Source organism: Aotus nancymaae, unplaced genomic scaffold, assembly GCF_030222135.1.
Source record: "Aotus nancymaae isolate 86718 unplaced genomic scaffold, 86718_ANA_hifiasm-v0.15.2.pri h1tg000049l, whole genome shotgun sequence".
Lineage (NCBI taxonomy): Eukaryota > Metazoa > Chordata > Mammalia > Primates > Aotidae > Aotus > Aotus nancymaae.
In genome coordinates, this window is record NW_026988463.1 from 25,502,277 (window position 1) to 25,529,504 (window position 27,228).

The following is a 27,228-nucleotide window of genomic DNA, read 5'->3' on the forward strand; positions in this document are numbered from 1 at the left end:
TTTCAACGGCAACAGCCACTTCAGGTTGTTCTGCAGCCGAAAGCAGGGAGTCCCCTAGGGGAATCAATGGTTCTTTAGGAAACACACAAAACAGAATGGATTTTACTTCCCTTTAATCAAAAAATAAATAAATCCACTCCACAGGGACATTTTTTTTTTTTTTTTAATGAGGAAAAACGGTGAAAGAACAAAATAAAACAAACAAAACCAAAACCTACAGGGACTCTTCATTTCTGGCCCACAGGGAATCAGCAGCCAGGCGGAGGGACACGAGAGCTAGCCCAGCCGGGCCTGCCAGGTGACTCACAGGCCAGAAAGGAAGTTCCAGGCTCCACTCCGGGGGGCTCAGTCCCACCCAGGGGTTGGGATGTCCTGGGGAGGGGCCACAGTCCCCACGGGGGCCCCCTGGCAGCAGGGCACACTGCCCCTATTCTGCAAGGCGTATTCCACAAGGCCCTTGCTCTCAGTGGCACTCGGGCACTCAAGGAGCCAGGAGACCCTGCCGAGACGGCTGGAGTCTGGAATGTGAGGTGTGCACAGGCAGAGCCAACTCAAGACACCGAGACAAGATTACCAATTCCTGGTGTGATGAGGCCAGTCCCCAAGGGCCAGGCCCAGAAGAGCCTGGAGCACTGGCAGGTGGAGAAGCCCCTCTTTCCAGAGTTCCAGGAGAGTGGGAAACGTGTCGGGCTGTGGCTCTGGCCAGAGCACCCATCCCCTGCTGCAGGAGGCTCGGCAGACCCAAGGCCGGGGCACGGTGGGGTCTGCTGAGCACCAGGCGGGGTGGTGTGGCAGGCAGTGGCTGGGAGAAGGGGACGCCCACAGGGGTCCTAGAGGTGGATCCACTTGTTCCAGTTGACCTCGTGGGGAAACACACGGCCCAGCCGGAGGGTACAGTCCAAGGTGGGCTCGTAGAAGGCCATGGGGCTCTCGCCCAGGCTGGAGGGCGCCTCCACTTCTTCCACCACAGGTGTAGAGAAGAGTGAGACGGCCCTCGGCTTTCTCAGCCAGCACTTCCGGATGCAGCCGAGGGACTCCAGGCCCTGTAGACACCAGACACACAGGTTATAAGGGCACTACACCGCCTGCTTATTGATTTATTCTTCAAGCGTTTATGGAATGAACTCTCTGTACTAGGAAGCCACTTCCCAGAGAAGGGGGCACCTGAACCGGGCATGAGGCAAGTGGGGATGTACCAGGAGGGTTCAGGCAAAGGCCCTGGCAGCAGAGGCAGTGGCCTGAGCGTGGGGCCACCATGCTGAATGTCATGCAGGCCTGCAGTGGGGCTGCATCCCAGCTTCCTGTGAGCCAAGACTGGCTTCCAGGTGAGGTTTTGTTTGGCCCGTGGAGAATCTGACACTGAACTTCAAGCTCCTAGCTGCCAGAGGAGCTGGAGGCCCCAGCCACGCTGGGCCCTGGGAGCACAGGGCAGCTGTCAGCCGAGCAGGAAGCAGCTGTACCAGGGCACAGCTCCTTGACCCGGGGCCCTGTGAGCTCGTGAGTTAGTGACCCCTGGCACAGAGAAAGCATCAGAGACAAGCACCCCGGGCACCCCATCTTCCAGCCTGGCCAGCAGCATGGAGCAGCTAAAGGACACTGAGGGACAGCCTGAGAAGCAGGAGCCCAGGACAGGCTGGGGAAGGAGGTGCAGGTAAGCAGTATGGTGGTCCTGCATGCTGCCTGGAGCCTGTACATCACGGCCGGGCCCTCAAGTCCACCCAGCCGCCCCTAGCCCCTGCTAAGCCCAGGAAGGCCTCGCACCTGGAGCAGCTCCAGCACGGCGACGGGCTGCAGAACCCCCTGGTAGTGGCGCAGCAGGCAGCTCTCGGGGATGCCAGGCCTGGTCATGATGTGGTACAGCATGGCCTCCATCATGCCCTTGCACACAGGTAGGTTCAGGTGGCCGTCCACGACACGCCACGGCCGGCCGATGAAGGAGACGCTCTCACAGTCCCTGCAGGGCGAGGGCTTGGCGTCAGGGCTTGGTGGGGGCAGGAGAGCAGCTCATTCAGACAGAACACTGAGCCTTGGAGGTATCCTAGGCCTGGCCCAGGTCACAAGGCTAAGATTGGCCACCTCCTGCTCTCCAAACTCCCCGCTTCTTTCCTGTCTGGACAGAGGGGCCCATGACCGCTAGCTGGATGGAACCACCCATGTGGGGCTCTGCTCAGATGCAGCTGTAATCGAGGCCTCAGTGGGCCCACACCCCAGGTCCCCCCACACTGGCAGGAGAGGGACAAGGGCTGGGACTCCTGGATTTGCCAGCTCTCCTGGCAGCCCGGGCAGCAGCCACCTCCAGGCTCTGGTGAAGCTCACAGGGGTGTAACTCTGAAGCTCTGCTCCGCACCGTGTGCAGGGTTCCGGGCACGCTTTCCTCGGAACAGATATTTCTGCTACTAAATCAGGGACTGAACAGTCACTCGGGGCCTAGGAGTGGGGTGGACCCAGAAGAGTTGGACACTCGGCTCTCATCACCACAGCTGGGCCCTGGCAGGGGCACAACTGAGCTCCTGAAAGCCAGGATAGGATACAGGGTACTCGGGCCCTGCCAATCCGGGGTCAGAGCACACACTCATGGGAGGCATCCCTACCAGAGTGGTTTTTGTGGCCCCTTGCCTCCTCTAATTCTGGGGCACAGCTGTCCCTGGGGGCAGCTTCAGGGCTTATCCCTCTGTGGACCTTCGGCTCATCTGTAGGAGCGGGTGAGGGGCCTGTGGGCCGTAAGGAGCTTGGTGGTGAGGCACAGCTGATGGTGCCAGGTGTGGTTCTCCGCCAGTGCCCTAGGCATCCTGGAAGCACTGCTTGTTCCAAGCTGACCTGGGTGCTGCCAGCGCCCAGCACACCTGCTGCTCGCCCACTGCACCCCTCCAAGTGTCCCTGCCGAGAAGCACGGTGCTGGGCAGGCTTGTCAGAGCCGGGACCTGGGGAGAGACGCTCAAAGACTCTCACGCAAATCCGTACACTCAGGCCCGGTCAAGAGTCCCGCCCCAGGCCCTGGAGCCAGAACCCCACACTCACCTTTCCCGCGCTGCCTGGGAGATACTGCTGGCTCCAAAACTCTCTGTGAACCCTGAGGGAAGAGGAAGAGGATGTGAGAGGCTCGGAAAGGCAGGGAAGCCATCTCTGCCTCCCCACCTTCAGCATGGTACCCAGCACCCAGCATGAGCTGGGCACCTCGAAGTTTGGGGATGAAGTGTCAAAAAAAGGACAATGATCATCTCCTCACAGAGTGGCCACCCTGGAGGTGGTGGAGCTGGGGAGACTGTCGCAGACAGCGCCCCAGGCCCAGACAAGCCCCACACCGGAGGAAGCCAGCAAACACCTCATTTCCCACCCAGAAGCCCTGACCACAAGGGTGGTATAAAACCCGAGGCAAAAACACCCCAAAGAAAACAAAAACGCCCAGAGAAGCCACATGAGAAGGCCGCTGCTGATGACAGATGGCACAGGAGAGGAAAGGGCGTGCTGCCGCCCGAGGAGGGCAAGACCCCCATGCCGCCACCACCCTACAGCAGCTGCTGCGCCACACATGCCAGACCCACCGCCTGAGCTCCTGCTCTGGAACTCACAGCGCTGTCTGGGGAGTGGGAGGCCTCTGTCCTCCCCTGGAAATGCATTTACAGGCAGCATCATCCCCGCAGGGCTCAGGCTCTGAGAAGGTGAAATCAAGCCCCTTTTGCGCCAGTGGCAGGTCCCCTATCCGGGAGTAAGGCGTGCGGCCCATCAGGGAAGCGAGAAGGGAAAAGTGCGGGTGGGGTGGGGGACAGGGCGTGCAGTACCTCTGGGGTCTTCAGTGCCCTCTGGAGGCTGGGCCTGGCCACTCAGCTGCTCTTGGCCTGGGGAACTGAACTCCCCGACACCCTCTTGGTCTTCCTGCACAGCCTCCACTGCAGCAGTGTCTTCAAGAGCTGGGGGTGGAGACGGGGCCTGGGCTTCTGCCCAGTCTTCTGCTCCAGGCCCGAGGCTGGGGGCCAAGTTTGAGTCCTGGAGTGCTGACCTCTTGGCAGGGGTCTCCCCGATCTCACTGGCCCAGATGGCGTACCTCTTGGTGCCCCGGGGGCTGTGAGAAGGGGGTGTCTGCCCCTCGGGAGGGCCATCCTGGCTGGAAGACCCCTCTAGGGGTCTGGCCTGAGGGTCTTCTCTCTGTGCATGGGTGTCCTCCTCTCTGTCTTTCAGCCTCACAGAGTGCAGAAGCCAGGGCCAGGCAGAGCCTATGGCCACCAGGCGCACAGTGTTGCCGCCGACCTCCAGCACCTGCTGCTGCTCCAGGAGGGCCTGGGGGGGAAGGAGACAGGCAGTCTGTGGGGAGCCAGGGATCCTCCGTGCTGGTGATGGGGGATGAGTGGAGCTGCTTCCCCTGTCCGCTGGGTTAAGTCCCTGAGAAGCAGGTCCATGAGATGGGCCCGGCTCCCAGCCCCGGGGCTGCCCCTTCTAGCCCCGTGCCATGGAGGGGCCTCTCTTCCTCTCTAGGCTCGGTCTGGCTGCTTTCGAACCACATCAGCTGTGTGACCTTCAGGGATCCACAGCTGCACCCTCAAAGCGGATGTGAAATGCCCCAGTTTTCAAATGTTAACGACTAATTCAATGCTTAAAAAGAATGCACCATGCTATGCCCCACACATCAAGCCCATCCTCGGCGTGCACCTGGCCTGGGAGCTGCAACTTCAGCTTCAGTGACATCCGGCTAACCTAAAGCACAGCTCACCTGGACGCAGTCTGCGAACGTCCTGGTACGCCCACCACCTGGCTGCTCCAAAGCCGAGAACCGTCTGCGCAGCTCCTCCTTGTCGATCCCAAAACAACCCATGGCTACAATGGCTTCCAGGATCTCCAAGGCAGCAGTCAGGTCTTCGGGACTATACCCAGAGAGCTCCAGCCGGAGGACAAACTCTTCCAAGCTGCAGCTGTTTTCCTGGGGGTTTATCAGCTTGGTGAACGTGTCAGGGAGGCAGGAGGTTCCCACCGTTAGCTCTTCCAGAGGAGCGGCTGGGAGGACACGGAGGAAGATCAGAGACAACCCGACAGAGGCCCTCATCCCCCAGCAAACGCACAGGCCACACTTAGGAAAGGCATGCTCCAGCGCACAGGGGTCACCTGCTGGGTGGACGGGTTGGGCCCCTGGGAGTCAGGCTCCTCATCTGTGACCCTAGGCCCCTGACTACAGCTGACTGGATTTCTCCTGGCCACTGTGATTTTCCTGCTCAAGATACAAAGTGAAGGGCACAGAGGCCGAGGACAGGGGTTCAAGAACTATAAAGCCCAGTGCTCTGGAGGGGAGTCCCTGACTGGGGACTCCTACATTTCGCACGGCTGGCTTCTGTTGCTTCCTGTGGAAGACGTTTCTGCTAAGGCCATAATCGATAGGTCACCACTGCATTTTTGCCCAGTCCAAACTCCAGACAAAGTACAGAATTCTAATTGTGGTTACAAAACATATAATGAACACCATCAGCTTCACAAGCACCTCACTTTATTGTGCTTCATGGATATTGTGGTTTTGGGTTTGTTTTTACATACTGAAGGTTTGTGGCAGGTCTGCATCAAGAGAGTCTACCGGTGCCAAGCTCCCGACACTGGGTGCTCCATCTGGGTCTGTCATGCTTTGGTAATTTTCATGTTATCTCCACTTTTTCATGATTATCATATCTGCGACGGTGACCTGTGATCAGTGATCTTTGACATTACCACTGTAATTGCTTTGAGGCACCATGAACCATGCCCACATAAGACAGTAAACTTAACTGATAAATGTCATGTGTGTTCTGACAATGCCAGTGACCTGCCATTTCCTACTTTCCTCCCTCCCTGGGGCTCCCTATTCCTAAGACACAACAATATTGAAATCAGGCCAATTAATAACTTTACAATGGCCCCTCTGTGTTCAAGTGAAAGGGAGAGTTGGACATCTCTCACTTTACATCAAAAGCTGGAAATGATCAGGGTTTGTGAGGAAAGCATGGTGACAGCCAAGACAGCTGAAAGCCAACGTTAGTTAAAGCTGTGAGGGCAAAGGAAAAGCTCTTGAAGGAAATTCAAAGTGCTACTCACAAACAATAATAAAGCAAAAACAGCCTTGCTGCTGACATGGAGAATGTTTCAGCCACAACATTCCCTTATGCCAAAGCCTAATCCAGAGCAAGCCCCTAACTCTCTTCAATTTTATGAAGGCTGAGGGAGGTGAGGAAGCTGCAGAAGAAAAGGTGAACGCTAGTAGAGGTTGCTTTATCAAGTTTAAGAAGCTGTCTCCATAACGAAAAAGTATAAGGTGAAGCAGCAAGTGTGGATGGAGAAGCTGCAGCAAGGTGTCCAGAATATCTAGCCAGGATCAGTGATGAAGGTGTATACACTAAACAGATTTTCACTGTACACAAAACAGCTTTATATTGGAAGATGCCATCTAGGACTTTCATGGGTACAAAGGAAAAGTCAGTGCCTGGTTTCAAGGTTTCAAATGACAGGCCACTCTCTTGTTAAGAAGTAATGCAGCTGGTGACTTTGAGTTGAAGCCAATGCTTATTTCCCATCCCCAAATTCTTAGGGCCCTTAAGAATTATGCTAAATCTATTCTGCCTGTGCTCTATAAATAGGACAGCAAAGCTGGATGACAGCACGTCTGTTTACAACGTGGCTTACTGAATATTTTAAGCCCACTCTAGAGACGTACTGCTCAGACAAAAAACATTCCTTGGCCAGGCGTGGCGGCTGATGCCTGTAATCCCAGCACTTTAGGAGGCCGAGGTGGGTGGATCATCTGAGGTCAGGAGTTCAACACCAGCCTGGCCAACATGGTGAAACCCCGTCTCAACTAAAAATACACAAGTTAGCCAGGTGTGGTGGCACACACTTGTAGTCCCAGCTACTTGGGAGGCTGAGACAGGAGAATCGCTTGAACCTGGGAGGAGGAGGATGCAGTGAGCAGAGATTGCACCACTGCACTCTAGCCTAGGCAGCAAAGAGTAAAACTCCATCTCAAAAGAAATAAATAAATAAAAATAAAAAATAAAAAAGATTCCTTCCAAAACAGTGTGCTGATTAATGATGCCCCTGGTCACCCATGAGCTCTGATGGAGATGTTCAAAGAGATGAACACTGTTTTCATGCCTGCTAACATAACATCCATTCTGTACCCCATGGATCAAGGAGTCATTTCACTTTCAAGTCTTATTTAAGAAATACATTTTGTGGCCAGGAACGGTGGCTCATGCCTGTAATCCCAGCACTTTGGGAGGCTGAGGTGGGTGGATCACCTGAGGTCAGGAGTTCGAGACCAGATGGGCCAACATGGTAAAACATCGTCTCTACTAAAAATACAAAAATTAGCCAGGTGTGGTGGCAGGTGCCTATAATCCCAGCTACTCAGGAGGCTGAGACAGAAGAATCAGAAGAATCACTTGAACCTGGGAGGTGGAGGTTGCAGTGAACCAAGATCACACCATTGCACACCAGTCTGGGCACCAGGAGTGAAACTCTGTCTCAAAAAAAAAAAAAGAGAGAGAGAGAAGGAAATATATTTCATAAGGTTATAGCTACTATAGTGATTTCTCTGATGGATCTGGACAAAGTAAATTGAAAATCTTTCGGAAAAGAGTCACCATTCTATTTTGAGGTGGTCAAAATACCCACATCAACAGGAGTTTGGAAGAAGTTGATTCTCACCCTCATGGATGACTCTGAGGGGTTCAAGTCTTTAGTGGAGAAAGTAACTGCAGATGCAGTGAAAATAACAAGAGAACTAGAACTAGAGGCGGAGCCTGAAGAAGGGATGGAATTGCTGCAATCTCAGAATCAAACTTCAACAGATGAGTTGCTTCTTACAGATGGGCAAAGGTGGTTTCTTGAGTTTCTTGATATAGAAACTACTCCTGGTAAAGATGCTGAGAACACTGTTGAAATGGCAATAAAGGATTTAGAATATTATATACACTAGGTAGGGCATGCTTTATGCCTGTTGTCCCAGAACTTTGGGAGGCCATGGCAGGAGGATCCCTTGAGGCCTGAGACCAGCCTGGACAACGAGTGAGGTCCTGTCTCTACAAAATATTTAAAAATTAGCTGGTTATGGTGGCACATACCAAACTACTACCTAGCAGACTGAGGCAGGAAGATGACCTGAGCCCAGGAGCTTGAGGTGACAGTGAGCTATCATCATGCCACAGCGCTCCAGCCTGAGCAACAGAGCAAGAGCCTGTTTCTAAAAAATAGCCTCGGTGTGGTGGCTCACGCCTGTAATCCCAGCACTTTGGGAGGTGGAGGAGGGAAGATCACTTAAGGCCAGGAGTTTGAGGCCAGCCTCGGCAACCTAGCGAGTTCCCATCTCAATCATTTTAAATAAATAAAAAATAAAGTTTCAAAGATCATCAATAGAACTAAGTATCAAAACTGGAAGTAAAGGAGGTAAGAGATGATGAATGTGAATGGAATACTCCTCTTTCCTGGTAAAGGGTCAAAAGATAAGACCTAAAAGGTTCCTAAGAATGCATGCTGTAGAGTTACAGAGCTAAGCACCAGGAGACTAGAGCCTGGGCAGTGACAGGGCCGTGCATGGAAAGTGGGCAGGGCGGGGAGGTGGGAGTGCTCTGCTCTTCCTTGTGAGCCTGCCTGCCTGCCTGCTGGCGCCTTCGGCACAGCTGTGACTAAAAGACAGGTGGTGTTGGTGAGCTCCCGCACAGAAGTGTGGGCGCAGCACAGGCACACCTGAGTTGTTTTTCTGTGTCCTGTGGCTGCACACCTGGCCTGGGGAGCCTGATGGTTTAGGTCCCAACCCGGGCCTCCGGGTCCTCCCCCAGTGCCAGCAGGAGCACTCACCAGCGGGACTGAGCCGGGCGGGCACAGGGGTGCGGCGGAGCCGGAACTTCATCTGGCAGGAGTTGACCACGATACTGTCGTTGGGGTTGAGGTTGCGGGTGCTGACGATGCCGGGGGAGTAGTAGCCCCTCATCAGCAGGTAGTTGGTGTGGGAGGCCTGGGCGGGTTTCACCTCCATGCTCCGGCGCTTGCCCCCGATACCTTCGTCCAAGTCTTCATCTTCATCTTCGTCGTCTTCGAGGCTGCCGTCCTTCCCCAAGCTAGAAGAAAATTGCCCTGGAAACCTGAGCACAGGCCAGCTGGCTCCTACTGTAGCCTGTCCCCTCCCTCGATAGGCCTCTGTGGCGGGGCCTCAGCAGCTGTGGCCACCCCAGCATCTGGCTGTGCTTCATTACCAAGGCTGGGGTGTATGGCTGCCCCAGATGCATCCCCTTCCCCACCTTCCAGCACACCCCGCTTACCCCTTGTCACATATCTACATCTCTGTGAGGACTGTTCCTCTTGCCTGTCTCTCAGTCCAGAAAACACCCACTTCCCCGGGAAGCCCCAGTTCCGCTGCCAGGCCCTCAGGACCAATCCTCCCTTCTCTTCCCTGCCCCTCCCCTGCCCCGCTGTGCTGCATCCTTCTCTGGTGGATTCCCGTAGCACCCGGGAGGCACCAGCAGAGGATGCCTTGGACTGAACTGTAATCCCCAGTCACTCATCTGCAAAGTCCTGCAAGCTCCCAGAAGGCACTGCTGACCCCTGCTCGTCTGTGTCTGGCCAATGCCTAGCAGGTGTCCAGACACGATGTCGCGGACGCCAGGCTCTTACCTTTTGATGACCTCATTCTCCACCATTGAGCTGTCTACCACGATGATCTGCTCCGGGATCCTGACATCCACGGAAATAAGGCCCAGAGAGAAGAGGGTCAGGACGGCCACACAATTTCCTCCAGGGCCGTCCAATGAAAAGGCCACCATGTCATTTGTGGGCTCATTATTATCCTGGTCTTTGAAAGAGAAACGATCAGGCTGGTCCAACTTGCCGGCAGCCCGCATTCTGTCCAAAAACTGGAATGACTCCGTGCAGATGGTGCTTGGAAACCGCCACGTAAAAATCCTACACAGACAAAAAGGAAGGGCCTGAGGGGTGGTCATGGGAAGCCTTCATTTGGACAGGCTATGAGCACACCATTATGGTGAGAACTAAGTAAAACGCCCCACTTCTCCCCTAAAGCTCTCTTTCCCATCCCAAATGAAGGCGCTGCGTTCTCAGCTAGCGGTGTGTGTGTGTCTCTCTTCCCTGCCCGCCTGAGCATCTTCCAGGCAGCATCCTGTCTCATCTAACTCAATGTGGCCTCACCCGGTGCTCCAGGAGGGCGCTGGCAGGCTCACCTCACCAGCGCTCACTGTACACAGCTGCTGAACTAGGGATGGTGAACATGCTTTCTGTAACAACAGTCTCCGCACAAAGCCAGCCCTGGTCTCACACAGAAAGGAGGGGACATGAGTGCCTGAGCTCACTGTCTCCATGCAGTGCCCGGTGAGTCACTTCCCTGGCTCTGTCCAGAGAGCAGCATTCCACGACCTTGCTACCAGGGTCAGAGGGAAGGACCCAAGGGGCCTTGTTTGCTGACCACCACCCTCGGTTCAGACGGGGACATGCAGTCAGAGCAGTGGCTCCGTGACAAATGGCCTTGTTGGACTTGGACATGTATCTTCTGTTGCCAAATCTACTTCCCAGAGGCCTGAGGGTTTGGGGTGAGGGTTTAGGGAGGAGAAAGTGTCTACCATCACAGGGGAGGGATGGGACCAAAGAACCGAAAGAAGATTCTTGGTGTTGTCTCTGAGCATCTGACTACAGCCCCGTGCTGACCAGAGGGTAGGCAAGGAGAATGGCATGAAGGGAAACCATCAAGGTGGCAGCTTGGGAATATTCTCAGGGGTTTCCTCTGCATGTAGTCAGGACGCTGATGATGCCATGGCTGCTGCCACATGAAGCAACACTGAAAGAGCACTTCAGGAGGAGGCCTGTCTGAATGCATCTCTGCACCCCAACCCTGCACCAGCTGCTGGTGCTGCAAATGGGTCTGGGAGGCTTCCTGGGTCTCGGGGCTATGCAGAAGAGGGACTGAGGTTAAGTCCAATGAAGAGGGTGGACTTCCAGCCAGGCCAATTATTAAATGCAAAACTGATTTCACACCACTTAATGAGAGAAACAAAAACAAACTACCTGCAAAAATGGCAATGCCACCAACACAAAGATACTGCCAGTGCCCACCCTATCCCCACACCAGAAAGGAAGAGAGGGGCTGGAGGAAACCCCAGCTGCATCTTGTGCACGAGGCTTCGAGGGGTCCCGGCTCCTACACGATCTCTTTACAGATAGGGCGTGGCTCAACCTCAGAGTACCCACGGCTTCTGACAGGCACTCACCTGTAGTAGGTCTGGGACAGCTGGTAGGACATTGGCACGAAGGGCAGGGCCCGGTTCTTCTTGGGGCCCAGCATGTGGTTGACCCGGCGCCGGTTGACCAAGCTCCTCTTCTGGCACTCCATGAAGGCCTTCACGAGAACGTGGTCCTTGTACTCCCGATAGAGGCGGAAAGTCTGCAACACAGCGTGGCGAGGGTGAGTAGGGTTTTGCAGCCAGCCAGGGAGAGGGCCAGGGTATGTGGATGCAGAGGCTGTGACTGATGCTTTACAGAGGAAGTGACAGACTGGGGGAGGCTGGCCTGTGTGTGTGTTAGTGTGTATGTGTATGTGTATGGGGGGTGCTGAGGAAGTCCACAATCCCAGGTCTCAGACCATCACGTCACACTTCCACAGACCACAAAGGACAGGGAACTGACGAGACCGGGTTTATTCACTCCAAAGCCGATTTCTTTTGGATACAAAGACAGAGGAATCAGCACAGAATCATCTGGTTGACCACGCTGTCCCTTGGCCTCCCACCCAGCCATCAGTATGTCAGGTTGGCTCTATCTTCCAGTGCATTGAGTTCATGCCACCTGCCCTGGCCCACCTAGTCCATGCCACCGCTGTTTCTCACCATCGTTCCCAGATGACTGGTCTCCCTCCTTCCGCATGTCACCTCCCGCTAACCCCTAACTATTCTCCACAGCAGCCAAAATCATCCTTCAATGCCTAAATCAGACAACACATTCCTGCCCTGCCTCAAACCCCCCTCTGCAGATGCGACAACTGGTCCTTTCTGAGTACCGGGAGCACAGTGAGTGGGGCCCGCCTGCCTACCACTCTGGCCTCACCTCCTCCAACACCACCCCTTGCTCACTGCCCTCCAGCCTCCTGGGCTTTCTTACATGTCTTGAAAAAGTCTAGGCATCCTACCTCGGGGCCTTCGCCCTGCCACTTCCCTAAATCTTTGCAGGGCTGATTCCTCAACATTCAAGTCTCAGGCCAAATATTTCCCCTCAAATAACAAATTCTTCTCCATTCTTCTCTGCAGTCAATTGCCTTGTATTATCCTGTTTTATTTTCTCCATAGCAGCTACCTGAAATGATCTCATCTGCTTACTCCTTGATTAGAAGTCCCAGGAGAACACAGATTCAATTTTTTTTTTTTTTTTGAGCCAGGGTCTCACTTTGTTGCCCAGGCTGGAGTACAGTGGCACCATCATAGCTCACTGCAGCCTCGACCTCCTGGCTCAAGCGATCCTCCTCCTTCATCCTCCTTCAGGCACTATGTTTGATTAATTTTTCTATTTTTTGTAGAGATGGAGTTTTGCCATGTTGCCCAGGCTGGTCTCGAACTCCTGGCCTCAGACGATCATCCCACCTCAGCCTCCCAAAGTGCTGAGATTACAGGCGTGAGCCACCACACCTGGCCTCGATTCAACTCTTGCTGCTGCCAACCAGTGCCTAGGTGGAAGGAGGTGCCTCTGCTGGACATGCTATGGTGACTTCATGGCTCAGCCTGCTAAGTCTCATGGACCTGGGCCCCGCCTAGTGGAAGAGCAGCTCAAAGGCCTCTGCGGTCAGCAGTCTCTATTCCTCCAAGCTTCTGAAAAGGACAAGCAACCAGCAGTTCCTGAGTATCCAGCATCTGCCAGCCTCTGAAAGAACTCCTACCGGACTGTCTCCTCAAAAGCACTGGCCAAAAAAAATCCCTGTCATGGTCTAAGGATTTTAGGTGCTGCCCCAGGACCCTGAGTGCCACAGGAGGCTGAGGCACATGGACTTTAAGTGGTCCTCCAAGGTCACACTGCCAGGCAGGGGTGGAACTGAGGAGAGAAGAGCAACCTTACCACTGCACCTTCCTTTCAGCGGAGGGACACAAGGGGACCGGCATGGTGGTCAGCTGGGGCTCTGGGGCAGCACTCAGGTGTTTCCCGGAGCTTGTCTGACTGAAGCCTGTGCAACTCTGCTTCCTCTAGACAGCAGCTGTGCATCAGTCCTGGACATGCAGACCATTAGGCCTTATGGGGAAACACTTTCCATGTGGAGGATGGCAGAAGCTGGGAGTGGCCAATACAGCATCATCCTTCCCCAGAGCACTGGAGAGAAGCTGCATCTCACTCCTCGTGACAAGCCTTCTGTGACTTTGCTCTTCTCTTCCATTTGAATGTAGTGAATGGGTGTATTCTCATACAATGGGATAGGAGTGCTCAGGCCATGTGTGGGGAGTTGGGGGATGTGGTTTACCCACTCATATTTCCAAGAGGCTGGGCTGTCACAGGCACAGTGAACGAGTCTGCAGCCTTCCACTGGCTTCCCAGAACTTTGAGTTCCTCAGGGGCCTCGTGGGGTCCCCTATGGGGCTCTGACATTGCTATTGGCCTTCCACTCCTCACTCAAGAGCCACCGAAGAAGTCACCAAAGAAGTGTCCTGCTTCCTGCTGGGGGAGGAAGGCCGCCCGGGTCAGGTGGTCTTTCTCAGGTGACTTTCCACGCCCCTGGGGGTTGAGGCAGAGTAACTAGGCCTTCGGTACTACACGTCAGAGCCCAGATGCCACCTGAGATAGAACTGGAGGAGGAAATAGCAGTGGGATAATACTGGGGACAGGCCTGGCTGGAAGGCAGGGGGCCTGGCTTTTGCCATGGGGCTGGGTTTTCTGGTTTGGAGGTAGGATACAGTGAAAAAGATCCCCAAAGTCCCCTCCAGCTCTGAGCCACTAATGAGCAGAAGAGCTGGAAGGCCCACCCCAAAGCCAGAGGTCAGAAATTTGGAGTCCTATATGCAATGTTGGAAGTTAATTTGAAAACAAAGTTGTTTTTTACCTTTTAAACAAGTGTGAGACCAACAAAATGCGGTCTGTGGACTGTTTATTTGGAACTTCTACCCGATACTATGTATGATTTTCTCTGCAAGTTCAGGCTCAGACAGGACTTTGCTTTCTTCATCTATAAAATGCTGGGGTGGCAGAGGGGTGCATGGCACCGATACTAGCCTTCCACTCCAAAATGTGTACCCCTGGCTGGATGTGTAAAACAGGCACGAGGAAATAAAACACAGGGCTCAAGGGAGGCACGGCAAGCATGTGGAGGACATTTCTTGGGCCCCTCTGATTGATGGTCCCATGTGTCCCTGCAGGAGGCAGAGACCCTCCAGGTGATGACTGAAACAGGAGAGATCACATGCACTCAGTCTTGGGTATGCTGAGGCCTGGCCACAGCTAAGACTAGGGCTAGGGTGCTGCTCTGAAGCAGGGCATTTTCCTGAACCAGCTCCATTTCCCCCAGTCCTCCCTGCCCCACTGTGGCCAAAGTAACAAGCAGGCGCCTGGGAATGCAACAAGCACGTGCGGTCCCCTGGCAGGGTTGACACCGCTGTTTCTGCAAGGCTGGCCCATGGGCCCCTTCAGGACTGGGGGCGGTGGCATACTCTTGTCAGGGCCCTACTCTGCTGCTCCTAACTGGAGTCTCTGAGGGTGGGGCTTGGGCTCCACATGCTACAAGATCTCTCTGTGGACTCCTAGGCGCCCTAACCATCAGGTCCTCACCCATCCAAACTCATCAGTGGGACTAGAAAAGTCTCTTTGTTTTCTTATTTTTTTTTCCCTCATATTCCCAATCAGGTAGACTTGTTAATGTAAGCCAGGAGCAGATTTTTAGGCTTAGAGATGAAATGCAAAATGAATGGGTCCTTCTTATAATTCACTTTTGCAATGACCTGGGGGAGAACAAGGCCCTGGGTGGCACTGGCTGGGGCCCCTCAGCACCTCTCTGTTGGGGTCCTGGGTGATGACTGAGCTGTGTGGTCTCAGGCGTATGATTTAACTTCTCTGAACCTCAAGTGTCCACATTTGTAAAAGAGTAGTAAGAGCACTGACTTCCTAGGCTCCACCTGGGGTGTGATGCCATTTCCCTTCCTCACTTTCATCTTCCTTCAGTCGCAATAGAGCAGCCACACGGACCTGTGTCCTTGGGAGACAGACAACTCACTGCCCACAGAAAAAGGCAGCTTTCCCACCCAGTGACCTCCCATGACCAGAATATCTCAGCATTCGTAAGTGATGATTTGAAAAGCTACGCTGTAGAGCTCAATTACTTTCTCAGTTCTTTTGCCACGCCTCATTTCCTCTCCTGCTTCATTTTCTGTCTTAAACATTAGACTTAACAACCTCAGCTCTGAGAGGGATTGTGGAGGTCACTGGATACCGTCCCCATACTTTAAAGACTAGAGAGAGAGATGAGGAGAAGCTGGCCAAGGGTTGCAAAGCTTCAGTTCTATGAGATGCTGAGCCCTGGAGGCTCACAGCGTGGTAATGACAGGTGACAATCTGATGCTGTACACCTGAAATGTGCCAGGAGGAGAGATCGCAAGGTGCTATGCTGGGTGATGGATGTGCTAATCAGCTTGATTGTGGTGATTATTCTGCAATGTATATATTTATCAAATCCTCTAGTTTGATATGCCATAAACATACACAATAAATACAAAGAAATAAAAATAAAAACAATGATAAAAAAAATAAAGTCAAAAGACGTGTGGGCTGGCATGTTGGGGGAATCAGTCCCCGATAGCCCACGGTGGACACCAGCAGGGGCAAGCACCTCATGAGCCCGGCCTGGGAAGGGCCCATATCCCCACTGTGCTGCCGAGCAGCCGGTACCCACCTGGAATGACTGGTAGGACTTCATCTGACTGTCCGAGAGGGCCAGCGTGCTCTGGATCAGGTTCTGGAGCACCAGAAAGTGGATGTCATCCAGACTGAAAAAGAGGGGAGGGCAGGGCACCATGAGGCCACAAGCACTGCTCGTGTCGGGCGGATGCAATTCTCAGGGAAGAAAACTTGAATCTCACAAAAGGGACACAAATGTCAAAACTATTCACAAAAGAAAACACAATAAATGACAGTTTCTAGGCTTTACTAACAGGTCACTTTTGGCAGGAGAAAAGTTTCTATTTAGTGGATAAGGGGTGACCTACCCGGAACGGGTTTTACATAAGAACTAACAAATGTGGTTAGTACTTCTCGTTTCTTTCCCTCTAATTCTAAACAAGTTTTTCTCCTAAGAAAAAAGGTTTCTCACTGAAATACAAAGCTAAAATCAAAGTGACTGTTGATTATCTAAGACGGAAAAAGAAAACTTGAGCTTTTGGAACTGAGTTTTGCTTGGAAAGCTCATGGGTTGGGAGTTCAAATCCTTTCCTCAACCTACCTTAAGGCTTGGCCAGTGATACTTAAGGCCAGGGGGTCAGGAACTTTTCCTCTAAAGGGTCTGATAATACATGTTTTAGTCGTAGTGGGCTCTATGGAATCTGTTGCAACTAGAGCTGACTCTTCTACAATGTGGTCTGGACTGTGCGGATTTCACCTCTGCCACCCTGGAAACAGCAAGACTCACCCCTTCTCTTCCTGTCCCTTCAGCCTACTCAAAATAAAGACGACAAGGAAGACCTTTAAGATGATCTACTTCCACTCAGTGAAGAGTAATTAGATTTTCTCTTCCTTATTTTTTTTTTTAGAGAGAGTTTCGCTCAAGTCACTCAGGCTGGAGTGCAATGATATGATCTCAGCTCCTGGCAACCTCCGCCTCCCAGGATCTAGCGATTCTCCTGCCTCAGCTTCCCAACCAGCTGAGATTACAGTTGCCCGCTACGCCCAGCTAATTTTTGTAGGTGGGGGTTTCACCATACTGGCCAGGTTGGTCTCAAACTCCTGACCTCTGATGATCTGCCCACTACAGCCTCCCAAAGTGTTGGGATTACAGGTGTGAGCTACCGCATCTGGCCCCTTATTTTTTCAAGTTTCTTTTCTCTAGCTTATTTTATTGTAAAGTATATAAAGAGTACAGGATATAATACATGTAACATACAAAATATGTATTAATCAACTGTTTTTTATTGATAAGATTTTTGGTCAACAGTAGGCTATCAGTGGTTAGGTTCTAGGGAGTCAGAAGTTCTATGTGGGGCCAGGCATGGTGGCTTTACACCTGTATATTAATCAACTGTTTGTTATTGATAAGGCTTCTGGTCAACGGTAGGCTATCAGTGGTTAGGTTTTAGGGAGTCAAAAGTTATACATAGGGCCAGGAGTGGTGGCTTACATCTGTCCAGCACTTTGAGAGGCTGAGGTGGGTAGATCACTTGAGGCTAGGAGTTCAAGACCAGCCTGGCCCCACTGCACTCCAGCCTGGGTGACAGAAAGAGACTCTGTCTCAGAAGGAAAAAAAAAAGTTCTATGTGGATTTTTGACTGTATGGGGGGTCGGCGTCCTCTAACCCCCAACTTGTTCAAAGGTCAACTGTACTCACCTCTGATGTTCTCACATAAAAGCAATGTACACAATGTATAGAATGGGCATGGCTGTGTGCCAATAAAACTTAACACAAACAGGTGGTGGGCTGGATTTGGCCCTAGAGAAACAGGCCCAGTGCAATAGGTTGTCAGCCACCAAGTTAAGTAGCTGAGGAAAAGCGACTCTATATACCAGTACTTGCCTGTTAAGTTCATCCTCTTTCCTGGTTTGATCTTTTTCATCCCCAATTGCCAAAACTCGGTATCTGCAAAAGAAAAGTAAGAGCATGTCAATGAAACAAAGCAGCTCCTCACTACCCAAGCAGATGCTGGTTCAAGATGGCCATTTATTGGCTCAGATGGTGGGAGTGGGAGAAATGTTAAACGCACCAAAAGTCAAGCGCTGTACATGTGAATTAAAACAAGATATACCCTGTTCTGCCTGTTATAAAAAGGAGGGCTGAGAGAATGTGAAATGTTCACTTACTGACAATTATGTGGCAACACGAAAAAATGTGAATGGGCAAAGATCCACTGTTAATTGTTAAAGAAACAGAATTTATAACTGTGAGTGTGCTAGAATACAAAAACAAACAAATGACAACAAAAACAAGCACAAGGAAGAAGCCTGGAAGAAAATGTCCCGGAAATAATCTAAAAAAGTCATTCTCATAGAAACAGGAAAAAGGTGGTTTCCGGAGGCTGGGAAGTGGAAGGGAAGGAATGAAGAAAGGAGAGACGCTGAGTAAAGGTTGTAAAGTTACAGCTAGACCAGAGGAATCAGTGTTAATGATCTAAAACTGCATGCTGACCACAGTTACATATTTTGAGATTACTAAAATAATAGATTTTCAACATTCTTATTGCCAAAAAAAGAAGTTGGTGAGATGACAGGTATGTTGGTTAACTTGATTTCATCTTTCCTCAATGGACACATATAGCAAAACATCACACTGTACCCCATAAATATATAAAATTATTATTCATCAATTAAAGAAATATGAAAATCCCCAAAGAGTAGCCATATTAGATGCTGGAATTACAAACTATTTCCCCATTTCCTTTTTGAGCTTCATGTAATATCATTTTACTCTATTTATACCAAACAAGTAAATTTAAGAATAAATCATAGAACTGACTTTTATAAAATATGGTAAATTGGCCATTTGTAGGATATTTCTTTGGTTTCTACCAAACTAATGGAAAAATTAATTTTGATTACAACAGTAAATCCCTCTTATAATTTAGTGGCAAGAAAAAGAAACTTTTCAGAAACATGTGAAAATAACCTCTGCTTCCTGGGGTTCAAGCAATTCTCCTGCCTCAGTCTCCCAAGTAGCTGGGATTACAGGTGTGTGGCTCATTTTTGTATTTTTAGTAGAGATGGGGTTTCACCATGTTAGCCAGGCTGGTCTTGAATTGCTGACCTCAGGTGATCGCCTGCCTCAGCCTATCCCAAAGTGCTGGGATTACAGACGTAAGCCCCTGCACCTGGCTTGGAACCATTTTCTATTTTGCCTTGCCTGCCAGAATGCTCAGGATCACAATCAGTATTAAACTGTTACACTTGCAACTTTTTCTCCTCTCTAAATGGTTCTCAGGCTCTCCTTTAAAAATCTGTCTTCTTTTATGATTGAAAGTTGCCCCATAACTTTACTAAAATTATGTGGAGATACACATTACAAATCAGTAAAAAATTATAAATCTTTACTAATTTTGTTACAAGATGTAAACAGGCCATCGGATTGACTTTAAACCATGTCATTTGGGAATTCTGGGGAACAGTTTACTGCAAACCAAAAACAAAACCAGAAAGTAGGTAAAGGATTTCAGCTCTGAAAACGAGTATAGACTGCTCTTCAGGCATTGCAATACATTAGCCGCGATAGTACATCTGCAGAGTGAATGAAGGAATGAGGTCCTCATGTGAAATGCTGAGAGCAAGGGTGGAAGTTATCAGTTCACAGGCAGAACTGACGAATGCCATCATTTTACAGGGAGAGATTCAGAAAAACAGTGGCTTGAGGGACTTTTTGGGTGAGGATGGTGGAGAGAAGGGGTCTACATTTGGATGATGCCGAGGAAACAGGCCTGGTTCACAGAACTTAAGATTTAAAAATTGTACAGTGTTCTGTGTTGACACTCAAGAATGTGCTTCCAGATGCCACGTGGTTCCAGACCCTCCTACATTCAAATCCAGGCCCTGGTGCTTACAAGCACTGTGACCCTGGGCACATTACTTACACAGGAGTTTCCTCATAGGTAGAGTAAGCAAACTCAGCAAAAAGGACACCAACCAGACAAGGAAGCCTGAAGGACTCAGTGGGAGAATGGATATAAGTGCCCAGCAGGGTGCTAGGTCCCAGTTTGTGTTCAAGTCACCCATGAGGGGAGAGATAGGAGGGCCACTGCAAGGCCAAACGCAGCCAGGCAGGCACCGTGCACTTCCCGGACCTGCTGATAAAGGAGACAGGGCTGGCCTTCTCCTCCTGCCCTGTGAGGGCCACACGGAGCCATCCCAGAAGCGGCTTACCTGGCAAACAGCTCCTGGAGCGTGTCTGGGATTTCAAGGTTAGAATTCCTTAGGGCTGAACTGAACTTCTCTTTAAGCTTCTCCACAAATTCTTTAAACTCGTTGGCACAAACCTTTCAACATGAGAGAATGAGAGGTTACGCCCTTACTTTTCCTACAGGGAGGTTTTGGCTAAGATGCACCAAGGAACATCTTGTAACAAACTCCTGCACCAGCTAAGTCCGAGAACCACTGACCAGGCTGTCTCCCTTGGTCACCTGTCATCTGAGTTTGGTCTCTAAAGGAGGCAAGAGACCTTCACCACTACACACAGGAAACTGGGGTGCCTGGTGCCAACTAACCCGCCAACAGCCTCACATCTGCATTGCCGGCACTCTCCCAAGCTTCCAGTGAGACAACTCAAACATGCCCCGCACAGGGCTCCCCTTGCAGCCTCCCTCCTCCCAGGCCTGGTGCTCCCTGTTTCACCCGTGTAGTCAGCCTCCTTCCTCTGCTCCAGCCTCACACTCCACTGGTGGCCCCCAAATGACTTCCCTCCTCTACATGCGCACTGCAGTCATCTCAGTCCAGATCCAGATCTGAGGAGAAAGCTGGATATGTCACCTGGTGTACAAAGTGACAGGGTATGCTCTCGCTCTTCCCTGGGCTGGTAGCTGTGCAGGACACGGCACCTGCTGTGTCTGGCTGCTGTCCTGATGCTGCACCCACCAGCCTGTGCTCCTTCTCCCCTCACTGTCGCTGCCCCAGCTGCCGTCGTTTCCAGTCTCGTCCGGTGCTGACACCTTTGCCAAGCCAGCTGGCAGACACTGTGGGTCTCTGTGGATCACCTATTCCATTCTTCCCCATGCTTTCTGATTAGCCAGCCTCAACTGGCTGTGGAGAGGAAGGATGCCCAGCCTCCTCGGATATACCAGCACAGTCTAAGCCACTCATGGCAGCCTGGGTCCCCTGTGCTGTGTACCACTGTTTCCCAGCCACGTGGCCCAGGTCTGCCAGGGCTCCTGGGAAAGGCTGCCCGCTGACATAAGGACTATGTGGGTCTATTGCAGCCTCTCTCCCCATTTCTTCCTGCTCTGGGATTCTGTTGTGAGGACTTGAACTCTCATAGTCAACACTTGCAACCAGGAAGTGACTGGCATAGGATGGAAAGCCGACCGCTGCTGGAGGGGAGTGTGGCGGCATGAGCCTGGGAGTCTGATGACAGCTCTGCGCCCCTGCACCAGCCCAGGACTGCCTTCCCTCAGCTGCTAGGCATTTGGGGGAAAAAAAGCATATACACCTATTAGGTTAGGTTTTTCTGTCACTTCCATCCAAAAGCATAGCTGAGCCTCCTCCCCTGACCCCTGCGGGCCTGTGCCTTCCTCTTCCAGGAGCTGACTGTGCTGTCCTGCAATGGCCATGGCCTTCTCTGTCTGTCCCACTCGCTTGCGGCTTCCTTAGGGAAAGGGCTGCCTCTCCTTGTCCACTGGCCTTGCCTGGCACAAGTCCTACCACACACGCTGTAGAGTCCAGGGTTAGCACAAAAACTAGAGGTGAGCAGCCTCTGGGCTAAAGGGCAGGAGTCTGGTCAGCAGACAGTTTCCTTCCTTGTCAGCCACTACCCTGGCCTATCTGGACGGAAAACTCAGAAAGAAAACGCACACCCTGTCTGCAAGCTTTCTAGGAAGCCTGTAATTTCTGAAGAGATGTTCTATTTTCTTAACAAAACAGGCCCAAGGCGCAGCAGCCCTTCAAAGTGGCATGTCAGATTCTAATCATCTTTAAAAACAGGTGCTTGAGGCTAGATCAAGTGAAGTCCAAAGTCAGAGAGCTGACTAGGCGATTTCCCAAGTGAGAAGGAAAACAAAATCCACGTTTCTAAGGCTGGTAGGGGCCCTGTGGGACGAGGAGGTGACTAAAGCCTCGATGCCCCCACCTCCCAAGCAGGCTGAACCCTACACCCACACGGGGCCTACCTTTGGATCTTCATAGTCACCTCTTCGATTCATGAAATCTCCAACAAGCGCTTTATCCTGGTACACCTCGGCCAGGCACACCCTGCAGGAAGAGGAGACAAAGCTGGAGTCTGGAGCTGCAAGGATGCCTGCATTCGGAACCATCAGAGAGTTCCATTCTCACGTTTCTGGCCTTGGCTGACCGTGAAGCGTGAGTTACTTATAGGCCTGTTGCATGACTGCAGCTTTTACAAGTGAAGGATCTGGGGTCAGCCAAGCCTGACCACAGTCAGGTCTGTTTGCACTTTATACCTTGGCTTCTTTGAACTTCCGTCCTCCATGGGTAACCGAGAACACTGAGTCCCACCTGCCTCTCACAGGATTTTGGCCAGAACCATATGGGCTGATCCACGTGAAAGTGTATCATGCATTTAAAAACATCAAACAGGCTTTGGAGTTTATTATTTTTAAGGTCTCTCATCTACTGCAAAGCAGGAGGTGTGTCCACTCACATCTCCATGGTGGAAGGAGAGCCTGACTTGCACAAAAGAAAATGAAGGGGAAGGTGACCAGCATTTGCTGGGCTCCTGCCCGCCAGGCACGGCTGCCTTCCTAAAGAGCTTGCCAGGTAGAGACTCATTCCATTTACAGCCTGGTAAGGTAAGGGGACTCCTTGAGGTCACACACACAAGGGCAAGACAGGAGGACAGATATGGCTATTATCGGTACTCTCATCCTGGTCAGAGGTGAAGAGCGCCTCCGTGCGGATGAACCCTGTCCTAGGTCCCACAACACTGGAACCGGCAGTGGGGACTGCCCCTTGGCCTGCTCACTCCAGAGCCCCTCCTGTTCCACTTTTCAGTGGGAACATTCAGCAGCTGGAAAGCCTAAGTTGCAGACCACACTTCACTGCCAACTCAGTCATCCCGGCCAGCTCACATCCTCTCTCTGGGCCTGTTTCTATTTCTGATAAAAGAGGAGTTTGGACCGGGCGATCAGAGCCCTTTCAGATGGAAAGTCTAAGATTCTATGCATAGAGGAAAGTGGTGTCGCCCCTCCATAACCAATTCAGTGGCTCTCAACTAGGACGATTTTCCCTGTAGGAGCATCGGAGACACTTTTGGTTGTCACGATGGCAAGGGGAGATGTCACTGGCCTCTAGTGAACAGAGACCAAGGATGCTGTTAAGCATCCTACAATGTACAGGCCAGCCCCTACAAAAACACGGAATCATCCACAGCCTCACAGAGTGCTGAGAAACTGTCTAGAGGTAAGTTTCCTCTGCAGTCCAGGTAGCCTGTGGCCTGGGATCAACTTGCAGCCGAGCCCTCTGGCTGACTTGTGGCATGAACCACCAGCTGGTGGAGGCGGCTCTTCCCAACGCTGTCAGGCCTCCCTTCGGCCCCACCCACTCTCATGCTGGCTGCAACACTTGGGCTCCTCCCTGCAACACTCGGAGGCTTTCTGGTCCTCCCTACTCAAGCCTTCCTTGTGAAAGGAGTTGTAGGAGGAATCTGGTGGGACTGGCGGTAGCTTTACGGCCTTCGCTCTGAGAGAAGGAGATGGTGGGGCAGTCTCATTGGCAATAGACAAACCATGGGTGGCTACTTTGTAACTCCCAGGCAGCTGCCATCCCCACACATCTCATGGCTGGAGATGCTTAGGGAACACCCAGCTCTCATTCAGCTCTGCTAACAATATGGCAGAGGGCATCCTGTCCAATGATCCCAGGCCCTGCCTAGCTTGCTGCTGGAGGGAGTCACCAATCAGAGCTCTCAGGAGCTGCTCTGAGGGCCGACAACAGCAGGAAAAGCCAGTTTCTGCCTCCACCACCTGCTAGGCACGTGGTATTCAGCGAGTCAGCCTATCTAGTCTCTGTTTCTTCATCCAAAAAAGGGGTAACAGCACTTACTTCTTAAGGCCACTCTAAGGTCCAAACAACACCCTGCACTGGAGAGAACCCACAATCATGCCTGGCCCTCAAAAACTCAAGGTCCATCTCCCCACCAGACTCCAACACTTGGACAGCCCATCAGACACCTTGGTGTGCTCCAGCTGTGCTTCCCACCAGACTCTTAAGCAAATAGGATGAACGGAGAGTAAAGAATGAACTAGAAGTGTTGAAGTAACTATGTCCTGGAACAATCGGGCTTCATTGAGGCTTACTTGTAGTTCAGGTAGGCCTGTGGGTTTTTGACTATGTAGCGAGCTCTTCGTCCCACGGAATGAGATGTTTTATCCAAAGACTCTTCAAACGTGGCATGCAAAATGTCCCGTACCACCTGCCAGGTGACAAATGGGCCCTTCACCTGGATCAAATGCAGAGTCAAGAAAAAAGTCAGTATCCTCAGAGCCCACATCACAGGGCATTACAGTAAAAAAGTAGAAAAAATGTGTTTTGTGCAGCCTCCTTCCTCAGAGAATCCCCACAACTGTTGCCTCACAGTGACATTTACTGAGCCCACCATGTGGTGGACACAGAGAGATTCTGGCCTCAGTGACCAGCAAGAAAGAGTGCATTCTGTCAAGTGCCATGTGTGACAGAGGTGCCAGAGGGGCGGGGGGATCTGCCTGGCAGGGCGCTGGATTGGGGCACATCATGGGATGTAAAGTGTGTTTAGTTAGAGGTCTTAGTGTCCTAACTACACATATCATGTGTGCTCAGAAACATTCTGTATGTTGTGCTGGTATGTTACACTACTAGAAACAGAACGTACAAAATTGGCAGACCCAGGAGAACGTCTCGGTCAGTAACACAGGAAGGCTGGCATTGGGAAGCAGCTTGACGACAGACTGTTTTCTCACATCCCCAAAAACAAGGTGACCCAGGAAGACTGTAAGCTCTGGTGAGTGGTGTGGAGAGTTCACCAACACTGACCTATGCAGGACCTCCTGCCTCTTCCAGCTGCACCAGGGCTGCAGCAGAGGGAGGGAAACCTCCCCTATCAGCTCTGCAATGACAAAGCCATTGCAGATGCAGGGAACAGAAATAAGAGATGGCAACATGTCACCTTTCAGGTACTTCCTTGGAAAAGACGTTGGGTTGAAATTCAGGAGAGGACTGAGGGATGAGAGAACAGGGGACAAGCAATCAAGACAAGGGAACTACTAGTTTGCAGGCAAGGAGCATCCGGGCACAGGGCCCAAGCTGGGTTTCTCCTGCCTGGCCAAGCTGAGACCCGGCACTATTGCCTGGAAGGGGCCCTGGACTGGACTAGCAGAGCTCTTTCTCCTGGAATGCAAATAAGAGGTCTCTCTGCCCTGAGGACCAGACACACCAGTGGGCCAAGAGGTACCAGAAGTGACAGAAACAGCATGAGAAGTATCCATCAAGAACAGAGAACAGGGTAATTACATCCAATTGCCAGATCATTCCAGAGATGATGGGCAGTTACAGGAAGCTTTTCTGGCAATGAAGTTTGGAGGAATGGAGCAGGACAGAGTTAGACTCCTGGTGAGGAGAGAGAAAGAACAGCTCTGAACTAGTTTGCCTGTAGCTAGGCAAACATTTATATGTATCCGGCTGAAGGCTAAAAAGAAATGTACAAAAACAGAGTGGTATTAATTTGTAGGATTAGCTGGGCACGGTGGGGTGCACCTGGAGTCCCAGGACTATGAGAGGCTGAGGTGGGAGGACCACTTGAGGCCAGGAGGTCGAGGACGCATTGAGCTGTGATCGCGCCACTGCACTCCAGACTGGGTGAAAGAGCGAGGCTCCATCTCTCTAAAAAGAAAATGTGTAGGATTCTGGGCAATCCTTTTCCCAGTGGCCAAGTAGAGCAGCGGAGAGGAGTGGTCCCTGGCTGGGAGTCCCCGGGAGGCTCAGACACGAAGGAGCTCCAAGTGAGGGCCAGGCCCACTGATGGGCTGGGCTGGTTGGTACCTTGGTGTTGAGGACATTGCTGGCGATGCGGCACAGCACGAGCAGCCCATCCTCCTGCATGGACCAGGTGACGCGTAGCCGTGTCATCCGCTGCAGGGCGCTCTGGTCAGCTTCATCGTGGTAGCGCAGCCTTTTGCTTTTTTCTCCTGGGAACTCTCCTAAAAATACCAGAGGGAGAAGAGAGGAGGTCTCTAACACCTGGTTTGGAGGTGTCAATCTGCAGAGGGTCAAGGTCCCTACCCAGCCAGTGAGATGTGACCAATGGTATTGGTTATCAGATATCCACTGTGTCTAAAGTCACATAAACTAACTGCAAAAGACTCAGCCCCTTCTTTCATCATTTCTCTTGGTCAAATTTCACAGCAACAGTTGGAAGGCCTCAATGCAGCCTCTAGTTGGTTATCTGTCAATCTCCAATCTCCCCCACTGTGACTGAGTCCTTTGAAGGCATCTTGTACAGAAGCCTACAGCAAATGCTCGGGGTGTATCCACCAAGCGAGCAGGACCATGGTCTGTGCAGTCACTGGGCCCCCACACTCCCTTGCTCCATGACCGCACGGGTGTCATGTAGACTTGTGGGGACAATAAGGACTCTGCTCCAGGGCCATCGAGAGGATGGAAGGAGACTGCATATAAAACATCCAGTGCAGAGTCATGGCTACTAAATAACAGCAGCAGTGAGATCTGTGTAGTTAATAACGAAACAGCACCACCACCACCACCGAAACTGTAGCCATTGGCATCAGGGAACATTCACTGTGTGCCTTGCACTGGCTTATGCTTTTTGAACATATTATTTTATAATTAGACTACTACTTTATAGCAACCTTACGAAATGGATACAATCGTTACCACTGTTATTTTGCTGAGGAACACACAGACATACAGTGACTTGCTGAAGTCACACAGCTGAGTCAGCTGAGTCAGCAGCCGAGGTAGGATCTGAACCTTGAAAGCATAGCCATGGGGTTTCCAAGGTCTCCTGCCTGAGGGAGGTGCTGATAGCACTTTCAAAGGACATACACCATATGCCACTGCCAATCTCAAATAACTGTTTAGCAAGTGTCTTCCAAATTAAGGCAGAAGAAAAGTGGGGCAAGGAAATTTGGACTCGAAGCGATACCACACCATATTTTGCTTTGTGATGAAATCGGGTTTTTGAGCCAAATTGGTCTTACACATATCTATGAGAGGCAAAACTGAGTAGGCCATTTCAACTGATGGAATGCTATTTGTTATGAACGCCAGCCAAAGAAACCACTGAAAACAGGTTCCTGTTTAAATATTCTGTCTTTATCTGAAATAGCTACAGCCATCAGTGGCTGCTGTTGAAACTCGTAGACCACTTAGGCAATAGAAAAGTGGTCTAACAACTAGATCTGGTCT

At 51.6% G+C, this 27,228-nt stretch overlaps 1 protein-coding gene across 1 annotated transcript in view; it reads right to left on the reverse strand.

Annotated features, from left to right (window-relative positions):
* Nucleotides 1-447: 447 nt before the first annotated feature.
* The window catches only part of GTF3C1 (general transcription factor IIIC subunit 1), an 87,510-nt gene continuing 60,729 nt past the window's right edge, over nucleotides 448-27,228 (reverse strand). The window contains 14 exon segments of the mRNA XM_012464615.3: nucleotides 448-1,043; nucleotides 1,762-1,954; nucleotides 3,019-3,070; nucleotides 3,780-4,275; nucleotides 4,706-4,986; nucleotides 8,806-9,065; nucleotides 9,619-9,906; nucleotides 11,223-11,395; nucleotides 15,866-15,959; nucleotides 17,696-17,758; nucleotides 20,026-20,138; nucleotides 21,981-22,062; nucleotides 24,126-24,268; nucleotides 25,843-26,000. Of these exon segments, the coding sequence (XP_012320038.2) occupies nucleotides 831-1,043; nucleotides 1,762-1,954; nucleotides 3,019-3,070; nucleotides 3,780-4,275; nucleotides 4,706-4,986; nucleotides 8,806-9,065; nucleotides 9,619-9,906; nucleotides 11,223-11,395; nucleotides 15,866-15,959; nucleotides 17,696-17,758; nucleotides 20,026-20,138; nucleotides 21,981-22,062; nucleotides 24,126-24,268; nucleotides 25,843-26,000 (2,609 nt within the window). The 3' untranslated portion in view covers nucleotides 448-830.